At 56.6% G+C, this 16,848-nt stretch overlaps 1 protein-coding gene and 1 pseudogene across 1 annotated transcript; one reads left to right on the top strand and one right to left on the bottom strand.

Moving 5' to 3' along the window:
• LOC125318707 overlaps positions 1 to 16,848 on the top strand; it is a 55,627-nt pseudogene that overhangs the window by 24,155 nt on the left and 14,624 nt on the right.
• Positions 1,263 to 3,510, bottom strand: LOC125318792 (zinc finger protein 239-like). Its single transcript, XM_048289723.1, has 3 exons — positions 3,393 to 3,510; positions 2,934 to 3,020; positions 1,263 to 2,749 (listed from the first exon to the last, which is right to left on the bottom strand). Exons 2-3 carry the CDS (start codon positions 2,986 to 2,988, stop codon positions 1,848 to 1,850), a joined length of 957 nt encoding a protein of 318 aa, XP_048145680.1. The 5' UTR covers positions 2,989 to 3,020; positions 3,393 to 3,510; the 3' UTR covers positions 1,263 to 1,847.

Here is a 16,848-nt window from a genome sequence, read left to right as displayed (position 1 = left end):
TTGGTAATAAATTCCCTCCCGGGTAATAAATTCCCAGGCTGAGTCTGTTGTGCCTGTGCTGGTGTTTGCTGAGGGATCTCTCCCAGTCTTATCCCATCCCAAGAACACTCGGTTCCATTTTCTCTCCCCTGTGCAGCTGCAGGGGGGCAGGGACAGAGTGGCTTTGGTGGGTGCCTGGCATTGTTCCAGCATCCCCCCAGGCCATGGACATCCCTGGGATCCCAGTATGCTGGTGCATTCCCCTCTCCTCCTTTCCAGGCTGCACTGTGATCTGAGAAATGCTTGTTAGGCCTTGGCTTTGAAAACAGCACCTGGGCTCAGCTCTTTCCGAGCTTGTCAGAAATACTGTCTGCTCCCAGGAATTGCTGAGGAGCTCCTGCTTTCCTTATGACCAGCCCTGGAAAAGGTTCCTCTTGCCTGAATGGCATAGCATTCCTGCTCTCCCACTTTCAGAGAAAGTGCCAACCCAAACTGTGGCCGGGATGAAACATCATTATGACTGAAGCCCACTCTCTTGGGACCCTCTCAACAGCGGCCCAAAAGGAGACCCTTTGAGCTCTCCTGGACCACCGCGGGCTGTGACCAGCAATCTCCCTCTGAGGGGGCCTCTCAGAGCCAGCAAACCTTCAGGTTTGCTATACCTGGAGATCGCCAAACCACGATGTGTCCTGGGCTGATACCCTCACTCCTCGAGGCCTGATCCTGTGCCCAGCAGGAGAGGAAAAAGCTTCCAAAGTGAGGATTTCACTGACCTCTGAGGGGAATTTTTCACAGGAACCTTCCTTGCCTGATTGTTTCTGTCTGTGTGCATGCCCCTGCGCATATGCTATAACAAACCTGAGAGAAATACTGCTTTCTTAGGTGTTTAAGTGAGTCAAGGTTCTGAAAAGTTAAAATTTTAGCTGAGTTAGAAAAAATTTGTATTGATTAAGACACAAAGTAGAAAAACAAAAGATAAGTTAATGCTTAGTAGATGCCTAAGCTAGAGCTAAGTGATGTATTATTTGCCATTATATTTTTGTTTCGTTTATAGAAGGAAACAAAATGAATGAACTGTCATCAAAAGAAATTGAAACTAATAGAACCAAGAACAGCACCTGGGTTTCGTAATAATTAATCAAAAGTAGGAGATCTTGGGCTGCGCCAAGAGGTCATGAAGGCCTGCCAACAGCAAGGAGGTAAAAAGGTCACTGTGAGGAAGACATTCCTGACTTCCTCTTTCAGGACCACCGACCCAATTCAAGAGAGAAACTGCGCATGCGTGAAAGACCAATGATCTCATTTTAATACAAAGCGGAGGATGGGAGGTGCTGGGGTCATACATATGCAGAAGATGTAAAACTTTGAGTAATAAATAGAGAACGAGAAACCTTGTACTTGGCTGGCATGTCTTTAGGAGGCTACTCCCATGCCCCCCCACTGGTGCCTGAATAAACATACCACTTTCTAACTTTAATTAGTTAGAGGGTCTTTGTCCATGGATATCGAGATTTAATGAATCACCAGGAACCCTCAACTCCCTTGAAGCCAGCATCTCCCACATCCCCTGGAAGATCCCCCCACGTCCCCATCCATGTCTTAGTTCAACATCTTTATTTTTACCCTGGGTTTGGGTGTTTTGAAAGGACAAAGAGAAATGAAAAGAAAATCAAGGCCACGGGGAGCCAGGAAGAGGCGGAGCCGCCCAGCCTGGTGTCTTCCCACACAGATCACCAGCACCACGGAGCTCTGGGGCTCTGCCCAACGGGGGTCACTGGGGATCATCCAACGCCGATCCTCCCACGGGGGATGGAGCTGGAGCAGCGCACAAAGCTCTTCCCGCACTCGGGGCACTCGCAGGGCTTCCCTTAGTGGTGGCTCCGTTGGTGTTGGGTCAAGTTAGAGCTCTGTGAGAAACTCTTCCTACACTGGGGACACTCGTAGGGCCTCTCCCCGGTGTGGATGCGCCGGTGGATGATGAGGGTGTAGTTGCGCTGGAAGCCCTTCCCGCAGTCGGGGCAGCGGAAGGGCCTCTCATCCGTGTGACTCTGCTCATGTTTGAGGAGACTGCAGCTCCTTGGAAACCTCTTCCCACACTCCCCACACTTGTAGGGCCTCTCCCCTGTGTGCGTCCGCTGGTGTGCCCACAGGCTGGATCTCCGGCCAAAGCTCTTCCCACACTCCCCACACTCGTAGGGCCTCTCCCCTGTGTGCGTCCGCTGGTGTGCCCACAGGCTGGATCTCCGGCCAAAGCTCTTCCCACACTCCCCACACTCGTAGGGCCTCTCCCCTGTGTGGCTTCTCTGGTGGACAATCAGGTTGGAGCTCTGGCTGAAGCTCTGCCCACACTCTCCACACTCGTAGGGCCTCTCCCCTGTGTGGATTTTCCAGTGGCAGATCAGACTGGAGCTGTCTCTGAAGCTCTTCCCACACTCCCCACACTCGTAGGGCCTCTCTCCGGTGTGGATTCTCTGGTGGACAATCAGTCTGGACTTCCACCTGAAGCCCTTCCCACATTTTGAGCACTTGTGAGGCTTCTCCCCATTGTGAAGCTGTTCATGGACCCCCAGCTCCAAGCTCTGGCTGGATCTCCGGCCACCTTCCTCCTTGGACCTCCTTGGGCTGTGTTTGCAGCCCCTCCTTGTGCAGCATCTCTGGGGCTCTTCCTCCCCCTTAGATTCCTGCCCCGTGGAGCCACTCAAAACGGCCTCTCCCACCAGCTTCTGCCATGGGGATTTGTTCTCTCTGGGCTCCGTGCTCAGCTCCCTGTCTGGGGAGGAAGGACAAGGAGAGGATGGGATTTGCCTCTGTGCCACAGGGAAGGGGAAGGAGATCCCCCCAGTCCATCCCCGGCAGGACGGCGTCGGCAGCGGGGTTGTCCTGCAGCCGGGGGCGATGCTGGGCTGGGAGATGGAGCAGGAGAGAAGGGAAAGGGGCACTGACTTCCTCCTCACCTGCCTGGGGCTCCCGGGGCATCTTCCTCTTATTCGCGGCCTCCTCCTCCTCCATCCGGCCACGGCTTGGCAATGGGAAATCCTGCTCTGGGGGAAAACAAGGCCTGAGCGCCTTGGGTTTGGTGGTTCCGCTGCCCGAGCCCAGCTCGAGAAGTCGCCGCTCCTTTCAGTGTCGAGGGGCCCGGACCCCACTCATCTCCAGCCTCCCCCACCCCTCCAGGCTGCAGGGGGTCCCCCGGCTCCGGAATCGCCCCCCTCCGCTCTCCCCACTCCGGGGCTCCCGCGTTCCCCCCCGGCTCTCCCGGGGATCCCCAAAACTGATATCGCCCCCACACCCCCCCCAAGAGGCATTTGCGGCTCAGCTTTGGGGTCCTGCAAGCTCCGAACATCGCCTGCCCCGCAAAAAACCCTCCCGGAGACCCCCGATGGATTTGGGGCGAGCTCCCCCTCCCCGCTCACCTCGGGATGCGGGGGGGCGATGCTGCCGGAGCCGGGGGAGCTGCGGCCTCAGCGGGCGGGCGGGGGAACCGCGCGCTTCTGCTGCTGCTCCTCCTCTTCCTCCTCCTCCTTTTCCTGCTCCTCCTCTTCCTCCTCCTCCTTTTCCTGCTCCTCCTCTTCCTCCTCCTCTCTCCTTCCTCTTCCTCCCGCTGCTCCTCCGCTCCCGCCCCGGCCCGGGCAGGTTCCGACACCCCAAAGCAGCCGCGCTGTGCCCTGGGGGGTTTCCCAAAGTGGCCCCGCCCCGCGCGGCACTGGGACCGATACTGAGAGCACCGGGAAGGAATTGGGAGCACGATCCCTCCCAGTACGGCACTTACTGGGAGCACTGGGAGGCAACAGCGACTGGCGGCGGCTGCAGCCGGTGCTGGGCGTGGCCAGGATGGGGGCGGGGTTATGCAAAATGCAAGGGGAATACCGCGGTGTGATTGGTGGGCGTGGGTGGGCGTGGTTATGTAAAATAGGTGGGCCCTGCTCGGTGTGGCGTGTGGGCTTGTGGGCGTGGTCATGCAAATTACGCTGGTATTGCCCAGTGGTTTGACGGTCTGGTGGGCGGGGTTATGCAAATAAGAAGGCCGGTCCGCATTTAGGTGTTGGACGTGGTGTCCGGTGTCCGGTCCCGGAGCGCGGAGCCCGGTTCGGGGGGTGTCCGGTGTCCGGTCCCGGAGCGCAGAGCTCGCTCTGGCCACTCGAGGAGGGGAAGTTTTGGGGTCCCCAGCGTCCCCTGGGGTGGGGAGGGGGGGATTTAGGGTCCCCAGGAGAGGGGGCCGCTCCCCGAGCTCCCCCCACACTTTGTGCTGTCTCCAAGAATGTCCCCAAATCTCCCCCCATCCCGGGGGCGCGGACCCCCATCCTAATCCCGGTCCCGATTCCGATCCCGGGAGTGGCTGACCCCGATTCCGGGGGCGGCTGATCCCGATCCCGATCCCGGGAGTGGCTGATCCCGATCTCTATCCCAGGGGCGGCTGATCCCGATCCTGACCCCGATCCTGACTAAGGTTCGGACCCCAATCCCGATCCCGGGGGTGGCTGACCCCGATCCCGGGGGTGGCTGACCCTGATCCTGACCCCGATCCCGATCCTGATCCCGGTCCCGGTGCCACGTGAGCGCCGATCCCGTTAAGAGCCTTTGCCCGGGGTGGGGGGGTGACAGCCATGGCCGCCCCCCGGCGCGCACTGTCCCTGTCACCGCTGCTCCTCGGGCATTGGCCGGGACGTGGCCGTGCGGCTACCTGGGTGACGGGGGTGTCCCCAAATGTCCCCAAGGCGGGAGGGGACACGGGATGCACCGGGAGGGGATGGGGGGGACACCCCCGGATTGTCCCCAACACGGGAGGGGGACAAGGGACAAACCGGGAGGGGATGGGGGGACACCCCAGGACTGTCCCCAACACGGGAGGGGGTCCCCGACAGGATTTTGGGGTGTCCCTGATGGGATTTTGGGGTCCGCAGTTCTGGCCACCATGCAGAACCTGTCACAGCCAGGTTTTGGGGTCCCTGGGGTGTTCCTGAGGGCTTTATGGGACCCCCTGATGAATTTTTGGGGGTTTTTGGGGTTGCATGCGGGACCTGTGCCGCAGGGGATCCCTGATGGGGTTTTTAGGGTCCCTTTCAGGATTTTGGGGTCTGCAGTCCTGGCCACCATGCGGGACATGTCCCAGCAGGTTTGGGGGTGTTCCTGATGGCGTTTTTGGGATCCCTGACAGGATTTTGGAAATTTTGGGATCCCTGACAGGATTTTGGAGATTTTGGGATCCCTGGCAGCTTTTTGGGATCCCGAATCGCCCAAACTGGGCCAAGAGGCACTTCCGAGACAGTCAGATAAGTGGGTATTTGCTTTATTCAGTGCCGGATACGTGGGGGGTCTCTCCTCCAAAAACACACACACACACACACACACACACACACACACACACGGCACTTCCTACAACACAATATTATGGGTAAAATTCATGAATATTCATCACATTCTTTGGGATAGGGGTGGTTATACAAATCAGTTCTTGGACGTCATTAATATCATTAGCATATGTGTCACACATGAGTGGTGTGTCCTGGTGGTCGCACTGAGGAAGGCTCCTCTTCTTCCTCGCGGGTCTTTCCAATGAAGATCCGTACTCTTCATCACAATGCACTTTTCACCTTTCTTTCTGGAGCACGGGCAGTCCTTTGTGGGGTGACTCAGCAGTTTCTGTGCTGGTTTCAAACAGATTCTTGTTCCTCTTATCTTGACAAGATTAGGGCGAATCCTGCTTCTCCGCTTTTGTGATTAACATTTGCTGTCTCCCAATAGTTAACTGTGCTTACATGAATTAAGTACTGATCACCCGTTTCTCAATCCCCCCTTTTTCTTTGGTCATTTGTAATTTAAAAATCTCGCATGTCTTGAAAGTAAGTACCCTTTTCTGCCTTGCTTCTGGGTTTGTGCTTTTGCCACTGAGCATAAGCACGGCGATTCCAAGTACATAACTGTCGCTGCTGGAGCTGCCCGGTCACTCGCAGTGACGGGTCTGATGCGCTCCGAAGACCAAGATGAAGCTGGTCTCGCCGCAAGAGGCAAAGCTCTCAGGGTGCTGAATGGTTTGCACTCGCAGGCAGAGGCAAGAAGGAAGGAGGGGACTCCAGTAGAGTATCCAGGGCTTTGTTGTCCTCAGGGGGAGCAGGGACCGAAGACCCCAGAAAAGGGGTTGCACAGCTTTTTAAAGGGGGGTTGGACAAAGGGCGGCAACAATCTCAGGACCAGTCGGGAAGGAGAAGGGGAGGGTTCACAGGTGGAGTGACATACAATTAGCCAATGAGGGAAAACAAGGGGAGGGGAGAAATTCAAAGGGACCAAGGGGGTATTGAGGGGAGAAGAACTTTCTAGCAGGGCGAGGGGAAAGGGGTGGTGTACATCAAGGATTGGCAGCTAAGGCAAGGCGTATACAATGCAGCAAGGGGAGGGGAAACTGCAAACTGATTGACAGTGAAATGAACAGGGACAGACCAAGTATGGGGGGGAAGGTGCACGGCAACATCTCTCCCGTTTTTGTTTAAAAAAATAAAGGAAAATTAAACCTTAAACTGGGGTGCTTTGGGTATCATCCCAGCAAGATGTTTCTCTGGTAGCCACAGCTACGGCTACCTGGGTAGATCTTGTACCACTGGTACTCTTTAACGAGAAGGTTTTCTCTACTGCTGTGAGTAGGAGTCTTTTGATGCACCGAAAGAGTAAGAATAGAAGAAAGATGTTGTTAAGACCTGGAAGACTTTGAGGTTTATAAATATAAGGGGGAGTAATTGCAAAGCGCTGTACTGTATGTATGTTGGTGTTTTAATAAGTAATAAGTCATTTAATAAGTAATAAAGTAATAAAATTACAGATGGACCATGACAGGAAAATAACTTGCTGCAGGAAAAATTCCTCAGGACAGCTGGTTATTCCCAATATCTACCGCTGTAACTGAGTAAGGAGAAACGGACAACAAGCCATGTCTGATTACCAACATGCTGATGTTGTGCTCTCTTCCCCAGTCTGCTCTCCAAAGATCTAGGACTGACAAAGATGAAGGAATTTGAAGAGCTATTCTGGTTATTTCAGAGAAAGTTTAAAATGGAGAAGGGATTGAGGTGATTAGGAGGCTCTCATTACCCATCATTTTCAGTGCTGCCTTTTGTAGCAAAAGTGACAAATGTGCCCTGTTGGTGTTGTGTTGGTGTTTAGATTTTCTGAGTCCCTCAGCCCTGAGCTGGGTTCCCATCCTGGTGGAACTGTCCTGCCTGGTGCTTGCAGGATGCCCTGGAACAAACCCTCTGCCCCATCATCCACAACGAGCAGAAGGGCATGAGGACAGTGCTGTGAGGATGGGCAAGGAGGGGCACTTTGCTTGGAGAGAGTGGGGCAGGAGAGGCCTTCAGTGGCCTGGCAGAGATACTCCGAGTTTTTGTTGGTTTCCATACAACAAAAGGTTTCCCCTTCCCTCAGAGATCCGGAGTGATGCTCTTGGCCGGGTCCTCCTTTCTCTCCTGCCTTCCTTTGCCTGCTCTTTTCCCTCCCAGTGTCTCCCTTTGCCCAGGGCAGCTCCCAGCCAAAGACCCTCCCCTGATGGTTTTTTTTCCCCAATCCAGGAGCTAAAGCAGCCCTGGATGAAGTTATGGAGGCTGGCAGTGAAATGTCACTGTAAGATCTTGCTCCACTTGGGTTTCAGCCCCTTCAGAGCTTTGCCTTGAAGGGCAGGAACATCTTTTCCTCACTGGGAACTGGAATTCCAGCTCATTGCAGTGTGTGCCATGGATCCCAGAGGGGCATTCCCGAGGCTCCCATGCTGCTGGTCCTGCCGTGCCTCCCAAGGGAGCTGTGCAGGGCCAGGGGACAAGGTCCAGCAGCTGGGAGGGCTCCCAGAGCAGACAGCAAAGGCTGCTTTGCTGCACATTTTCCAGCTGGAAGCAGAGGGAAGAAGGGAAGGGAGTCCCTGACAGAATCCTGGCATGCTTGTGGCGGGAAGGGACCCTGCCCATGGGTTAGGATGCCAAGAGGGAGAGACGCCTGTGCCCCAGGGAAGGTGCAAGTGAGACCATATGAGGACAACAAACGGATTTTATTGGACATGCATTTTATTGTAACAACAAATGAGAGGGATGGGATTCTAGAGGATGTGTGGATGTGTATTTTAATTTGATATTCTTCTTATTATTACTATTTCCTATTTCTTCTTCTTCATCTAAGTCTTCTTTGCCTTCTTCTTTTTAATTACTTCTACTACTCCTGCTTCTTCTTCTTCATCTTACTCTTATTCTTCGTATTCCTATTTTAATTTTTCTTCTTATTTACTACTACTGTTTTTTCTTCTTTATCATATTCTTCTTATTCTAATTAATCTTATTCACTTGTTATGCTTATTCTTTTCTTTTTCATATTCTTATTACTTACTACTATTTCTTCTTCCTCTTCTTCTTCTTATTCCTATGCTCTTCTTATTCTTATTCAACTTACTATTTTTATTAATATTCTATTCCTTTTTCTTCTTCCTCCTATTTACTACTGCTATTTCTTCATCATCACAATATTCCTATTCCTATTCCTACTCCTATTCCTATTCTTTTTTCCTGTATGAGGAGGTTGTTTTAATTTCCGGGGTTTTTTTTTTAAACTATTACTATTTCTTAAAGTCAGCTTCCACTTGTTGAGTCAAAGTCCTGCAGTCATGTCCGTGGCCTTTGATGCCACCAGGGGAGGTTCAGATTCAAGATCTGAAGCAGTTTTTCCTTGGCAGAGGCGTGAGGCACTGGAAGAAGCTGCCCAGGGCAGTGGTGGAGTCCTTGTCTCTGCAGCGTTCAGGAGCTGTGCAGATGTGGCCCTTGGGGACGTGGTTTCGGGGCGACGCTGGCGCTGCCCGGGTGCCAGTGGCACCGGGTGCCCGGCAGGGTCTCTGGGCACCTCGGTGACTCTCTGGGCTTCCCCGCCGAGCGCGCCGGCACCGAGCGCGCTCCACGGGCGCTGTTTGGGGCCGGCCACGCCGGTGACTTTGGGCGTCGGGGAGACGCCCCCGGCACGGCCCAAAGCAGCCGGGGCAGCTCAGGCTGCGGGGCCCGGCCAGGCCGAGGCCGCCCGTGCGGCTCCCGGGGGCCCGCGCAGGCCCCGGCCCGGCCGCCATCGGCAGCCCCGGGCCGGGCGGGCGCTACTCCCGCGTCCGCGGCGCCAGGCAGCGGCAGCGGAACAGCGCCCGCAGCGCCCGCAGCGCCCGCCTGAGGCGGCTGGGCCGCTTGCTGGGGGCAGCCGGCTGGGCAGCCGAGGGGCCGCGGGGGCTGTGCGGGGCAGGCCCCGGCTCCTGCCAGGCCAGCACAGGAGAAGCTGCGGGTCCCGTGGCGGCTCGGCCTCGCACGGGGGGAAGCGAGGCCCAGAGCGGCTCCCGTGCCGGGCGCTCGGCCCAGGCCTCCCGAGGGACGGGCGCCGGGAGCCCGTCTGCCGCAAGAGCTGCCAGGCTTCGGCGCCCGCCTTCTTCGCGCAGCTCGAGGACGCTGAGTCCGTCCCAGGCGGCGTCCTTCGGCAGCGAGGGCGGGACCCCGAAGCTGAAGATGCACGTGTATTGCCAGGTGCTCTGTGTGAGGTCTCTGTCGCTGCCATCTTCCTCTATGCAAACCTCTCGGTAGATGTACTCTTCCCCCTCACTGAGCTCTGCGTGGCACGGCTCTGGCTCGATGCCGTTATCCCCGTCAGAGGGGTCTTGGGAGCTGCTGACCTCTCCTTGGGACAGCTCTGGCTTTGCCGCACCTTGGCACTCTTGGGACAGCTCAAGCTGGGTGTGGTATTGGCAGTCTTCATTGTCTCCAGCTGAGGTGCCCTCCTCGCTCCCTTTCTCTGCCAGGAGTGACCCCCTGTCTGCCTCCTGGCCCCTCACCCTTCCTTCGCCCTGCTGGGACAGCTTTGGGTCATTCCCCTCTTCTTCCCCTTGGGGCAGCTCCTGGACTTTCACTCTTTGTTCCCTCTGGTAGAGCTGTTGCTGTGCCCCATCTCCCCACTGCACACTCACACCCATCTTCCACGGGTTCAGCCCTTGGTGACTCCACACTCCGCACAGGGACACTTCCTGCACTGGCACTGCTGGTACCCACTGGGACAACTCACGGCCTGTTGCCTCTTCCCACAGGCGAATCTCTTGGGGCCGAGTGTCTCTCCCCTGGCAAGGCTCCTCATCCATGCCAGGTTTCCTCTCTGCCTCCTTGATGACAAAGGGCCCCTGCTCCTCTTCAGTGTCTGTCTGTGGCCTGACTGAGGCACTCTCTGCCCCCACCAAGTGCCAGCTGAGGGTCTGGTCTTGCAGCTCGCTGGGCACAGGGGTGGGTGGCTGGGAGGAGCTGGGGTTTGCCTTGTCCTCTTCCATCTCTGAGGTCCTGTAGCACAGAAGGATTGCGGGAGCTGCTTCCTTCTGCGACAGTGGCTCTCAGCGGACTGGGCACTCCAAGGTTCTGCGCCCCTTAGATACCCTCGGCCAGGGCGGGGCTCTCTGATGTCACAAGGGTCTCTGGGCACCCCCATGTTCCGCATGGCCAAGGGCCCTGACACCACGCGCCTGTGTCACAAAGGGCCGTAGCCGGTGCCCCTTCAGCAGCCGAGCCTGCTGGAAGTAGCACTGAGCAGGCCCTGGACTTGGGCACTTGTAGCCCTTGGCCTCTGTGAGGCTTTGGCCACAGTCCCACTCAACAGCCCAATCTCCACACACTGGCTTTGGCGGGTGGGCTACTCAGGGCACGAGCCATTGGCCAGATGGCCGCAGCCAGGGACTTGGGGGCATTGGCTCCATGTGCAGCTGCAGGCCAGGGATGAGGGGTGTCCCTCAGGGCTCTGCCTTGGCCCTGGGGCTCTTTAGTGGCGTCCCCAATGACACAGGCAGGGGCTCGAGCTCCCCCTCAGCACGTTTGCAGGGGACGGGCAGCTGAGCGTGGCAGGGGCACCATGGCAGGATTTGGCTGTGCACAGGGACCTGGGCAAGCTTGAGAAGTGGCACAACAAGAACCTTACGAGGCCTCACAAGGCCAAGTGCCAGGTGCTGCACCTGGCCTGGGGCGATCCCCGAGTCCCGGATTCATCCAGGCTGGAAGAGACCTTCCTATCCCTCAGTTTGGGGCTGCCTCCCTGGCCGCTCCCAGCACCTCCAGAAGCAGCACTGGCTGGGCCTTGGGGTTTCTGGTGCCCTTGCCCACTTCCAGCAGAGCTGGTGTAGTGGGTTGATCCTGAGTTGATGGACAGTCTTTTAGACTAATGATGCTTCTCACAGTTTACACATTTAAACCACTCGGAAACGCAGGAATTCCTTTTGTTCCAGCTCTCCTGCCGGAAGGTGGGGGGGCCTTGGAGCCTCCGGGCCCCGCCGGGTCAGGGCCCCTGCACCCCCTCCTTTCCCAACGCCGCGGCACAGAGCCTGTGTCACTGCTGGGGGGGAACTGTCCCAGAGCCGCAGGCAGCTAAAGCCAGCCATGGACTGCTCACAGCTAAACCCATCCGGCGCGGCTCCCTGGGACCGGCGGGTCCCTCTCCTCTCCACGCGGAGCCGGCGGAGCCAGCGGGAGCCGGCGGAGCCTCCTGTCTGCAGCCAGCACACTCCGCGCTGAACTGAAGAGGACACCACGCAGCCAGCAGCACAAAGGGAGCGAGGCTTTCTCCACCGTAAAGCCCGAACAAGAACACTCTTCAACGTGGCGGCTTCGGAGTCAGAGAGAAGAGAAAGCGAGTCCTGTGGGACGGGGCTGGAAATGGAGATGGGAGAAAAGAGGGCGGTGCCGCGATTCTCGCGCGCAGCTGAAAAACCTTCCTGCAGGCCGTGGTAAGAAACTGTAATATCACAAACTGTTTGTCTCTTGGATCCATTTGGAGTACATGGCGGGATGAAAAGTTCACCCGTGGCCCAGGAAAATTATGAAAAGTGCCTATGCCAGGCTATATAGAAGTATTGAAAGGCTTTTAGAGACTTCCTTTCACAAAAAAAACCCCAAAACCCTTTGTGTTCAGGCCAAAGTAATTAATCCTTAAAAAGATTAATAACCCCATGTGATGGCCCCTGTCTGGCAGTGTGAAGGAACTGTGAGATTTTTCAGGGCAGAGATTATTACAGCTGGTGATGGGGTCAGTGGCTCTGACCCAGGAAGAGGTGCCCGGTCCGGGGAGATGGTCCCGAAAGGAATCGCCTTCCCGAGGCTCGATGTCTTACCTCAGCTGCTGGCAGGAGGGCCTGTGCAGAGACTGTCAGCTCTTCAGTGATTATCAGCTCGTGATTCCAGCTCAGCTCTGCAGGGCAGCCTCCAGGCCAAGCCAGACCAGAGAGAGAGACAAGACACTCGTGTGGCTGGTTCCGCACAGAGTAGCTTTATTGCTGGTCCGTACTCCAGCGAAGGGGAAAGCCAGGGACGGCAGCAGCTCTCTCTCCTTGCAGGGGCAGAGGGCTGGCTTTATAGGGATACAGGGGATCGGTAAAGGCCAATGGGTTACAAAGGATCTGGGATAGGTAAAGGCCAATGGGTTACAAAGGATCTGCATAGGGTCTCCTAAAGGACTGTGGGTCTGTCTTTTCTCGCCGTGACCAAAGAAGTGGTTGCCTTTCCAGCGAGTCCTGCTGGGCGATTACAAAATCTCTTCTCTCAGCAGAGATCCCTCCAAGGCAGGGGCTGGGCACGCCCAAGAGATGTTTTACACCACAGCAGATTGTTTCTTTCTGGGCGGGTCTGCTGTTGGTGGCACTTTGGGAACCACGTGATGCAGAAGAAAACCCTTTTTTCCTTAAGCATAACAAAGAGACTTTTCAAGAACTGCAGCACTGACTAAAATCCCATGTTCTGCTTCCTTTGTGCGAGTTGGGTAAAAGGAGGGAAGTGCTGGAAGAGAGGGGAGGTTTGCTTGAATTTCTTGTTATTTCCTTTTACTTTTAATTCTGTTGGTAATAAACTTTTTCTTTGTACAGCAACTGTTTAAGTTTGAACCTGTTTTGCCTCGCAGCTCTCTAGTTTTCCTCAATATTTTCTTATTTTCCCTTTATGAAAAATAACAGATTTCGTGTGCTTGACGCTCAGCTGTGTCAAACCACGACAGGCAGAGCCCTGGTCCCCCCGTCTGAGTGATCCATGTTTGGATCCAGTGTCCTGGGTTTGCATGGCCAGGCTTTGGAAATAGGGGGCCTCCAGGGGTGGCTTCCTTGAGCAGCTTCCAGAAGCTTCCCCCGTGTCCGGCTCCTGTTCCACCCCGCCCCTGAAGGCGAGGGTAACCCAGGGTCTGGTTCATGGCTCCCCTGGGGCAGATTAGAGTGAAACAACACTGAAAGATCTGTGTTTATAAATATATCTCTGTAGGGTTTATTTCAGAACAGTTTGGTTGCTGTGTGAAGGGGGTTTGGAGCCCTTTTGGTTACCATCTCCAGTAATATTAAAAGCATAAAAGTAACACTTAGGAAATGTATAAGGGCAAAGAAAGTATGAGAGTAGAAGGATACAGAGTCAGCAGCCCTGGATCAGCAACAAAACTTTTGGTTTGGGTTGTTCCAATGTCCCTGTCCTTGGTGTAAGTGATGGTCCCAGGCTGGATCCCGTGGGGGCTGGGGAAGCGCAGGAAACTCCAAGTTCCGTGGGTTAATACAGGTTCAGGTTTGGGTGAACACCCAGGCACCTCCCCCGGGGGAGTTTTGCAGTGTCCGATGTCACACTGTGGATCCCGGGGCACTCTGGGGGCTCTGATGGTTTATGGCCCCTTCTAAGACATGGCCCTGCCCCTCCCGGCAGCGCAGCTGAGCCGGGCATGGCCCATGCGAAGGGATGGAAACCTCCAGCCCTCTGTGTGCATGTCCCGGGCCTGCCCCGGGCGGGTTCCCAGAGCTGGGCCAGCTGTGTAAGGGAGGGCGCTGCCCTGCTCCAAAGCCCTGTCCCACCTGGCCGGATCTGCTTCCCATCGGCCTCTGCCCTTCCCTGGCTCCAGGCCCTGCTCGTCCCCTCCGGGCTGGGTGTTCCCCCCTGTGCCCCCGGGCGCTCCCTGTGCCCACGGCCAGCAAAGGCCCCGCTGCTGTTGCCGGTGGCCAATGGTTTGAGCCATTAACCCGGAACATTTCAGTCCCTCACAGCTCTGCACCCCAAAAGCCGAGAGGGATCAAAGGCGCCTCAAAGCGACTCCATCCCACTGCAAACGGCTCAATTCCACCTCAGAACAACTCCATCCCACCTCCAAATTTTGGGGTATCCTCTGTGCCCAAATTGCTCCCAGTTGTAGATGTTCCTGTCCATGAACTTCACCCACTTGTTGTCATCGAGGAAGTGCCAGTGGGCTTTTCCCCAGGAATGGAACACACCTGTGTGGGAGACAGGACAGGGGGTGCCCCCTCCAGCAGCCCCCAGCACCCCACAGCAGGTTGGGAGCTCAAGGGACCCCCCTGGACACCCCTTTCCCACCCCTCTCTGCCCCACGGCCGCCTCAGCACCAGCTGCTGGGTGGGGAGGAACCCCCCATGAGACCCCCAGGGAGGGACAGGGGTTTGGGGAGCCCCCCGTGAGGTTCTGCCCCCCCGAGAGTCCCAGGGAACAGCTCAAGAGATCAAATGATGGGTGTAGGTGCTTTGGTGGGTCGGACGGTCGGGACGGACGGAGACGAGAGATCTCTGAAGTCAGATCTTGGAACATGCGGTTTATTGCAAAGGGCATGGGTACAGGGGCACTGCTTAGAGCTGCCAGACAGCTCTGAGCAGGCCCAAGAGAGCAAGAGATTGAGCGGGTAAGTAAAGAGAGACAGAGAGCGAGAGGAATGAGAGTGAAGAAGAAGAAGTGAGTAGAGTAAGAGAGTGTGAGTAAGAGTGTCTGAAGTCCTGGTTACAATACAATAAATCATCTTCTGTACTGAATATTCTAATTGTCACTAACCAATCTAATACAAGATACAAACCCTATAGCATTTACATACAGCCTATAAGAGTTCTTATATTACCACAGAGTGTTACATCTTAACTTCTAAAAACTACTCTTTGGACCCCTTCTGCTGAGCTAGTAGGGTCTGCTCTGACCCTTGGACCTGCCTGCAAGCAGAGGGTATTGTTCCATCAAGAGGGGATTACCTTCAGTCGGCCATACCATTGTTTTCCAGTTGTTCAGTAACTAAGACCTGGTATCTCAAAAAGTGGCTTTCATTTCAATGTCGCTTATAGTTTTCATATTCCCAAAATCTTTTGTCAGGCAATCATATTTATAAGGCTTTCCTGTTTCATCTTCCCTAACAATGGGGAAACAAAGGGACTCTCATGGGAAGCCCTTTCCCGCTGTCCCCCCGGCCCTTATCCCCCTCTCAGACACCTTTCCCATCGTCCCCACGCCCCTCCCCAGTCACTCAAGAGCTCCTCACCCGCAGCCGGGGGCTCCCAGCACCCAGAGCGGGGTGACACGGGGGGGACACACGGGGGTCCCCATTCCTGATCCATCCCAGGGCTGGTTTTGCCCCTCCAGTCTTGGCTCCCACGCGGGGTTCCCCAGAGTCCCTCCCCAGTGTCCTCCAATAAACGGCACTGGGGTGAACTGGGAAGCCTTACTGGGAGCACTGGGAGCAGCCGGCTGGGGGCAGAGTGACAGCGGGGCTGGGGGGGACACACGACCCCCCCAAAATCAGCGCGGGGATGGAGCGGGGGGTCCCGGCCGGGCCCGAGGCCACAGGGAGGGGCTGCGGCCGCCGGCGGCTCAGGAGCTCTGTGGGCAGAGCAAAGGGGGTGACACCGGGCTGGGGGCCCGGGGGGGCACACACGCTCTGGGGGAGGGGGGATGCGATCCCCAGGACCCCCCATCACCTCCTCGAGCAAGTGAAAGCCGAGCCCCAGCGCCAGGAAGATGAAGCCCAACACGAAGTCCCCGATCCCCGTCAGAATCTTCCTGCGGGCAGTGTCCACTGGCATCTGTCGGGGGTCCACAGAGGTCAAGACCTCTCAAAAACCCCCCCAGAGAGCCATCAGGACCCCCTAAACCCCTCTTTTTTTCGTCCCCAACTGTCCAGAACGCCGTTAAACCTTCCAGCACATGCCAAACCCACTCATCTCCTCCAGGACTCCACAAGCCCCATCCCAGTTCCTCCCTGCCTTCCGAGGATCCCCCGAACCCTCTCCCAGCCCCTTTGCCCAGGCTAAAAAGAAGGGTGGCTCTTGATGGAATGCCCAACACCGAGAAACAGGACAAGAGATCGGCCTAGAAGCATAGACAGCTTTGGGTTGGAGTGTTCTGAGAGAAGTGAGCTGCCCTCGTGAGAGGGGAGTGGATTGAGGGCACTGGGGAGGCACTGGGAGGGCACTGGGAGCGACTGGGAATGGAGCGCGCGGCACTGGGAGGCCGAGTCCAGCACGGGGCAGTCGGCGCTGCGGGTCTGCCTGGCAACTGATGAGTCATCAGAGAGACGCGCTCTCATTGGTTGAGGGGCGTCAGCGCCACGCAGGGCTGGGATGGACACGCGGAGGGAAACTGGGAGACACTGGGAAGGACTGGGAGGGACTGGGAGAGACTGGGAGAGCTCAGGGGAACCTGGGAGGACAAGAGGCCCCGGGGATGGGCTCCAGGGGGGCTGAGGGGCTCCAGGCTCATCCCCAGGGCAGGGCCCGAGGGGACTCGCTCTGCCCGACGTTCTGCACCTCTGCGCTCCGCCAGCAACGGGGCAACGATCTCGCGGTTGTGCCGGCAGAGCCTGTCCGCCAGAGCCCCTTTGTACCCCACTCTTGCTGCATGGCTGTTCCAGCACTGCGCCTGTTTCTCCCCACACGGGGTGTCCCCCACCAACAGCCCCACATCGCTGGCGAGTGCAGTTGCTGCTCCCGGTGTCAGATGCTCCTCTGCACCAACCTCACCCGCTCGCTGCCCTTCATGAAGTGACACTCGGACTTCATCATCCCCTGGAACACCCCTGTGTGTGCGGGACACAGCTCAGGGGGTGCCCCCCTGCAGCCCC

Source organism: Corvus hawaiiensis, chromosome 31 (assembly GCF_020740725.1).
Source record: "Corvus hawaiiensis isolate bCorHaw1 chromosome 31, bCorHaw1.pri.cur, whole genome shotgun sequence".
Taxonomy (NCBI): Eukaryota; Metazoa; Chordata; class Aves; order Passeriformes; family Corvidae; genus Corvus; species Corvus hawaiiensis.
This window is presented reverse-complemented; position numbering and strand designations above follow the sequence as displayed.

Excerpts from the sequence above, each read along its gene's own strand:
- LOC125318792 (XM_048289723.1), bottom strand. The coding sequence starts at position 2,988 with ATGGAGGAGGAGGAGGCCGCGAATAAGAGGAAGATGCCCCGGGAGCCC. Across the intron at positions 2,750-2,933 it reads GCCCCGGGAGCCCCAGGCAG|ACAGGGAGCTGAGCACGGAG; the intron begins GTGAGGAGGAAG and ends CTTCCTCCCCAG.